At 35.8% G+C, this 8,080-nt stretch overlaps 1 protein-coding gene across 2 annotated transcripts; it reads left to right on the plus strand.

Moving 5' to 3' along the window:
• The first annotated feature begins 63 nt into the window (after positions 1-63).
• Positions 64-3,625, plus strand: LOC128176379 (kelch-like protein 41a). 2 transcript variants are annotated; one of them, XM_052842660.1, is made up of 4 exons: positions 64-165; positions 833-968; positions 1,052-1,136; positions 1,381-3,625. In XM_052842660.1, exons 1-4 carry the CDS (start codon positions 128-130, stop codon positions 3,180-3,182), a joined length of 2,061 nt encoding a protein of 686 aa, XP_052698620.1. In that variant the 5' UTR covers positions 64-127; the 3' UTR covers positions 3,183-3,625. The 2 variants fall into 2 exon arrangements, with proteins under 2 accessions (XP_052698620.1, XP_052698619.1); XM_052842659.1 differs by lacking the exon at positions 64-165 and adding an exon at positions 218-503.
• Positions 3,626-8,080: the final 4,455 nt, after the last annotated feature.

Here is an 8,080-nt window from a genome sequence, read left to right on the forward strand (position 1 = left end):
CCAATTTAAACTACACTTCAAAATAATTGACATACATTTATTGAAAATCAAATCAATAAAATAGACATCAACGAACAACTTGTCTAACACAATTAAAAAAAAATTCTCGTGTTTCCCGCACTTGCCTATGTATAAACTGAACAAATGGGAACTGGCTGATTTCAGGTTAGATGTTCCCCCTTCTTTATATATAGGTAATATCATCTAAACAAACATGCATTGCATGACCCCATCAACACAAATTGTAGATACTTGAATAAGTATGAAATTGAAAGTGAAAGAAAGTAAATGGACAAATTCGTTGGACGGAAGGAAGTTTTGTTTTAGGTTGAACATTACACAAGTGCCACAGCCTGTGAAAGTAGTGCATGTGATAAAGATACTTATGGACAGGGTGTAGACTAATACAAAGAAAGAATCATGTGTTATCTGTAAGATAAGTTGGAGAGAATGTCAGAAACATTTGAAGGATATCTTTGTCCTATGACATTTCGACAAATTGAGTAAGATGATAATTTAATACACTTGATAAGTTTGTGTTTGTGAGACACTGTAGCATAATGGCATGCCTATACCAGTTGTCTCCTTGAGATACAGATCTGCAGCTTAATCAAACCATGCACTGATTCAGGCTAATAACATGTTCAAAAGTGTTAATATGTTTATAGATTGAGATAAATAAATGAAAGGGATGGATGGAACCTCCAACAATCTCTTCAGAATTGCAATAAAATGTTATTCTTCAGATTAAAAGTTTCTGCTTGCCTTGATTAAATCAGTATCAGTCTCATTTTATTTTCATAGTTGATAGTTTCATCAATGATTTTTACAGGCCCAAAATGGATGACCCTTTTCCTCGCACACTGGGGAATCGTGCTATGCATTCATTATCTCTGCAGAGGCACCTGCATGATCAAATGCAGTCCAACTCGGAACTCTGTGATGTAATCCTAGTAGTGAATCAAGTGGTAAGTCAATTATTTACAAACATTTTTAAAAAATTATGTATCAGAATTTACAATTTACTTTGGCAAATTTTTTTCTGCCATAGGAAATCCGAGCTCACTGGAGCGTGCTTGTGATGTGTCCCTACTTTCAATCTTTGTATGACAGTGGGCTAAAGGAAAGAATGTCTGGTAAATACTACTCTCCATAATGGTTTTTTAAAAAGTGTACTTAAAATGAATTGGAATCATAATTACAATGTATAAATAATAATTTTACATTCACTTTTAAAGAAAGGATATTTTATTATACTGAGATTGAGGCAGAATTTAAGACTTTTATAGGATTTCACTCCTAATATACACTGGTTTATATTCTTAAGACTTTACAAAAAGTGGAAGTAAAGTTACGTTTTGTTAATAATTTTTTTTTCAGGGAAGATTAACCTTCTGATTGGCAAAACACCAGCAGTAAGGGTAGCCATATCTTTCCTGTACACCGGAGAAGCAGAGATTACCTATGAGACAGTCAAAGACATATTAGAAGTGGCAGACTACTTCCAGATCAACGAATTAAAGTCATGCTGCCAAAGTTATCTAGAAAGCATGACCATGACGGTCGAAAACTGTGTTCAAATGTGCTTACTGTGTAGTTTGTATAATCTGGAGTTTTACAACAAGGTGTTTGAATTCCTTAGAGGGCACCTGCCTGACATCATGCAACAAGAGGATGCACTGACCTTGACCTCAGAATCTGTGATGTCACTGTTGACTGATCCAACCCTGTCTTATGTGGAGCAGAAGCAGTTCTATGAATTCATCATTAAGTGGTCCGAATTTGACTTGGAGAATCGAGAGGCATTCTTTCCTGATTTGTTTTGCTCGTTGGACCTGCAGAAGATCCCTAGGAGTGTTCTTGAGAATGAAATTGAGGGAAATCCCCTTGTGAAGAAGGACAAGAGATGTCAGGTGCACGTATTGAACATCAAGATGAAGTACATCACAGGACTGATCAAGGAAGATGATGGAGTAAGGGAGGCAATTCTGGTTGCAGGAGGATGTAGCCAAGTAATGTTTGCCAGCATTTTTAGCATTCTACCATTCAGGGAGTCCTTGGCTGTCAAAAGTCTGCTGGGATACATCTTAGCAGAAGACAGATGGATAGAGTTAGCCCCACTTCCCCATCAGATGCAACAGGCTATCATGACTTTTTGTTCAAAAAAGAATTGCTTGTACATCTTTGATCAAGGAAACCAAAGCTTTTCTTCTAGAGTGTTTATTTATAAGTTTGATTTGGAGGAAACCAAATGGACTAGCTTCTTATTGGAGCTTCCTGAAAATCACATCAGTGGCTCGCTTCATACCATAGTGGCATGTTCTGGAAAACTGTTTGCAGTTATATCTTGCCATATTATTCAGAAAGGTGGACAAAATGTGCAGTGGAGTACATTCCTAATGGAGGTGAAAGAAGACGGCACCAAATCAGAAATCAAGAACCATTTATTTCAACGCAATGAAAACACAAGTGTGGTAGCATGTGTTATGCAAGACAGAAAGATTTGCATTTTAGCAACTAAAGTAGGAGCTATTCCTAGGAGGAAGGGGAGATCAACAAAATTTTTTGTGTATGATGTGGCTTTGAATAGGAAATATGAATATTCCAGAGGAGTAAATTGGGATAACTTGATGTTTGCGGCGGGTGATGAGATTGTGGTTACCAGGATGGGGAAATTCTCGTGCATGAAATACTCCATGACCACTCGAAAATGGAGACATGTAAAAGAACAATTCTTGCCATTCCCAACTCAACCCTTTGAAAGCACCGACTTCAGCTCAATTTCAGATGGCAGCAATTTCTACGTCTTTGGTGGCAAAGGTGTTAAAAGCATGGAATCCGTAGCCGAAGCTATGTGTTACAATTATGCTGAGAAGAAGTGGAAAAAACTTCAAGAACTGCCCCAACCACTGCGACAGGGTGCAACCTGCTGCATCCAGTTACCTAGCAACCTTGCAAAATGCCACATCAAGTGCCCCCATTGCATTTTCTTCCCAAGTCGCAGCAGGGCCAAGTATGACGTCCATTATCAGAGAGAGGAAGATGATGACGAATATGATTATGATGACGGTAGTGGGTACACCTTTGATGACGACTACGTCTCAGACGGGCTTTGGAGTGACGGAGTTCCAGATTATTTGGATGATGACGAATACGATGACTATGAAAATTGGTTTATCTGACTTCTTATGAAAATAAGGGACAATCCAGTTCAATTTCATTCAGTATTTGAATTTAAAGTTTATATCTGTGCCATGTGTTTGACGTTCTGTTCATACTTGCATTTATTTCAAGTTCAGTGATTCTTGTAGAGAAGGGTTTTTTAAATAAAAACCATTATATTACCACAAGGACTTGATGTTAAAAACATTTCTTTTTAAAAGCAAAGATTTTTTTCCATGATAAATAACATTAGCATTGTGTAGAGAATTTAAACACCGCTGAAAAGAAATGATTTTAATGTAAGAGAGCCTCTGTATATAACATGATAATGTAAATACATGTATTGTAGTTTAAAAGAACTTTTTAGAAAAAAATACTGTGAACAATGTTTTTTTTCTGTTTTTCAGGTTAGTCTAAGTAGCTATTAGTATAAAACTGATATTAAAGTGATTTTAAAAGGATGTTTGCAGAGTTTATTTACAACTCATTTTTATACTCAATAATACTTGTTGAGAACTCGGGCAGATTCTCTGGCAAACCCATCTTGCGTATCCTGTAATATTTGTAATCAGGGTAATTTTTGCCTTTCTACACTTGCAAACAATTTTGTCCCATCAATTTTATTAAGACACAGCTGTGTTTAAAGAGAAATAATTTAAGACATTGGAATTTGCCTTGTCTTACATCTGCCTGCTGACAAGGAGGGTGAAAGGGGCAAAAATAAAACGAGGGTGAATGTTTACAGTAAATATTCCTCCTAGGCACCTGATCATACCTCTATCTTTTTGGAGGTCCGTGTTGCTCTGCTTTGAATTTGTATTTCGTTTTATAGATTTTTGAGATGGTTGACTGTTAGTTATTGTCATTTTTTCATACAGTAGTTTTTTCTTGGATGGGTTGACAAAGGCAGCAATCACTTCAGGTGGGGATTGTTCAGATAAAGCCATCTTTTGAAATGCAAGAAGTTCTAATACCGGTAACTTTACAGTAAAAAGATGGCATGGGGAAATGATTTCTTTACAAAACTGGTACTTTTTAGCTCACCGAGACGAAGTCAAGGGGAGCTTATGCTATACCGTCGGCGGTGGCGTCGGCGTCCGGACCTGGTTAAAGTTTTTGTTGCAGGTCCTGTATCTAAGCTATTACTTGTCCTATCTTCACCAAACTTGTATGGATGATGCATCTGGACCTACTTAGGGACTTGAAAGACTTGGATGCTGAATCTGGGTCCTAAATTTCAGATGCTGGAGGAGGTTAAGGTTGTTGGACCAAGTTAAAGTTTTTGTTGCAGGTGCCCTTTGATAGCAATATCTTAGTTACTGCTGGTCCGTACTTCACCAAACTTGCATGGATGTTGTGTCTTATGATACTGATGCACCAGACAGGCTTGAGTGCTGAATCTGAGCTATAGGTTTTGGATGCTGGAGGAGGTTAAGGTTTTTGGAGCAGGTCAAAGTTTTTGTTGCAGGTGCCCTCTGATGATTATATCTTAGTTACTACTGGTCCTAACTTCACCAAACTTGCATGGATGGTGCGTCTTATGATACTGATGCACCTGACAAGCTTGAATGCTGAATCTGAGCCATAGGTTTTGGATGCTGGAGGAGGTTAAGGTTTTTAGAGCTGGTTAAAGTTTTTTGAGCAGGTGCCCTCTAATGATTATATCTTAGCTACTGCTGGTCCGTACTTCACCAAACTTGCATGGATCGTGTGTCTTATGATACTGATGCACCAGACAGGCTTGAGTGCTGAATCTGAGCTATAGGTTTCGGATGCTGGAGGAGGTTAAGGTTTTTGGAGCAGGTTAAAGTTTTTGTTGCAGGTGCCCTCTGATGATTATATCTTAGTTACTTCTGGTCCTAATTTCACCAAACTTGCATGGATGGTGCGTCTTATGATACTGATGCACTAGACAGGCTTGAGTGCTGAATCTGAGCTATAGGTTTCGGATGCTGGAGGAGGTTAAGGTTTTTGGAGCAGATTAAAGTTTTTGTTGCAGGTGCCCTCTGATGATTATATCTAAGTTACTACTGGTCCGTACTTCAACAAACTTGCATGGATGGTGCGTCTTATGATACTGATGCACCAGACAGGCTTGAATGCTGAGTCTGAGCCATAGGTTTTGGATGCTGGAGGAGGTTAAGGTTTTTGGAGCAGGTTAAAGTTTTTGTTGCAGGTGCCCTCTGATGATTATATCTTAGCTACTGCTGGTCCGTACTTCACCAAACTTGCATGGATTGTGTGTCTTATGATACTGATGCACCTGACAGGCTTGAATGCTGAATCTGAGCGATAGGTTTCGGATGCTGGAGGAGGTTAAGGTTTTAAGAGCTGGTTAAATAAAGTTTTTGAAACAGATGCCCTCCTATGATGATATCTAAGTTATTACTTGTCCTTACCTCACCAGACTTCCATGGATGGTGCGTCTTATGATACTGATGCACCTGACAGGCTTGAATGCTGAGTCTGAGCCATAGGTTTCAGATGCTGGATAAAGTTAAGTTTTTTGGAACAGGTCACATGTTTAATAGATGATAGTACTATTTCAAACTTGCATAGTTGATTTAACTGTAATATGAGCTTGATCTCCATTATCAAGGATGCTAAAAAATAAATCTTAGTTATTACAGGTCCTAACTTCACCAAACTTGAATGGATGGTGTGTCTTATGATACAAATGCACCTGACAGGCATGGATGCTGAATCTGAGCCATAGGTTGCGGATGCTGGAGGAAGTTAGGTTTTAATTGCTAGTGCCCTCTGATGATGATATCTTAGTTATTACTGGTCCAAACTTCACCAAACTTGCATGGATGATGCGTCTTATGATACCAATGCACCTTATGGGCTTGAAAGCTGAATCTGAGCCATAGGTTTCGGATGCTGGATGAGGTTTAGTTTTTTGGAACAGGTACATGTTTAATAGATGATAGCTTGCATAGATTGTGTGTCTTATGATACTGATGCACCTGACAGGCTTGAATGCTGAATCTGAGCGATAGGTTTCGGATGCTGGAGGAGGTTAAGGTTTTAAGAGCTGGTTAAATAAAGTTTTTGAAACAGATGCCCTCTGATGATGATATCTAAGTTATTACTTGTCCTTACCTCACCAGACTTCCATGGATGGTGCGTCTTATGATACTGATGCACCTGACAGGCTTGAATGCTGAGTCTGAGCCATAGGTTTCAGATGCTGGATAAAGTTAAGTTTTTTGGAACAGGTCACATGTTTAATAGATGATAGTACTATTTCAAACTTGCATAGTTGATTTAACTGTAATATGAATGAATAGCAGAGGTAGCTTCAGATGCAGAGCTTGATCTCCATTATCAAGGATGCTAAAAAATAAATCTTAGTTATTACAGGTCCTTACTTCACCAAACTTGAATGGATGGTGTGTCTTATGATACAAATGCACCTGACAGGCATGGATGCTGAATCTGAGCCATAGGTTGCGGATGCTGGAGGAAGTTAGGTTTTAATTGCTAGTGCCCTCTGATGATGATATCTTAGTTATTACTGGTCCAAACTTCACCAAACTTGCATGGATGATGCGTCTTATGATACCAATGCACCTTATGGGCTTGAAAGCTGAATCTGAGCCATAGGTTTCGGATGCTGGATGAGGTTTAGTTTTTTGGAACAGGTACATGTTTAATAGATGATAGCTTGCATAGTTGATTTAACTTTATTATAAATTAAACACAGAGGTTGCTTCAGATGCAGAGCCTAATCTCCATTATCAAGAATGCTAAAGAAATCTCCTACCTCACTCAAACCTGCTTGATAGATAGATGTGTTTGTTGATAAATGATAATAACATGATTCCTATGATATAGTATTGTATGATATGAAACAATATTGTTTGATATAATACAATATGATATCAAATGTTATATTATAAAAAGTTATATGATACAATATGATATTGTATCAATTTTTTTGATATTTTATGACATGATTTTGTATCATGATATTGTTATGTACTGTATTGTATATTATGATACAATATTGTATAATATTATATTGTATTTTTAATTTATTATTTTAACACATGATACAATTACATAAGATATTGCAAAATATTATATTGTATCCTATGATACAATATTGTAATTCTATAATATTGTATCATACAATATTTGTATAATATGATATTGGTTTCTGTAATATAGAATTATATCACATGAAATTGTATTATATGATATTGTAATATTATGTAATATTGTATCATACAATATTGTATGATATGATATTGGTGTATATGATATATTATATCACATGACATTGTATTATATGATATTGTAATATATATTATTGTGTCATGTGATACATTATGTATAATATTATAATGTATTTTATAATGTTTTACTTTATCACATAATATTGTATCATTTGATAAGAAACAATGTTTGAATCAAATTATATTGTATTATATGATATAATATCATACAATACAATATCATACTATATTATACATTATAATATCATGTTTCAATGTTATGATGTATTATGTAATATGATATTGTAGTATAATACTATATTGTATTATATTTTATGATATTGTATTATGTGATCTAATACAATACAATGTCATATCAAACGTTACAATATCATATCTCATTATTGTTTATTACGGTATTTTATTGTATTATATGATATATATTATAAATATGACATGATGCAATATTTAATTTTATATCATTGTATTGATTAACATATGAACATATGATTATCATAAAAAAAATTATCAGATGATATACGATATTTTGTCAAAACAGATTCCATGAATATCCAAGATCATAAAGTATGATTTTCATATAAAATGATAAAGGTGGTCTTATGAAGGTGATGTCTCATAAGGGTGATGCTCCGTCTCGGTGAGCTTAGTAATCTATGATTAACTATGTTTATTTA

This window comes from Crassostrea angulata, chromosome 3, assembly GCF_025612915.1.
Source record: "Crassostrea angulata isolate pt1a10 chromosome 3, ASM2561291v2, whole genome shotgun sequence".
Taxonomy (NCBI): domain Eukaryota; kingdom Metazoa; phylum Mollusca; class Bivalvia; order Ostreida; family Ostreidae; genus Magallana; species Magallana angulata.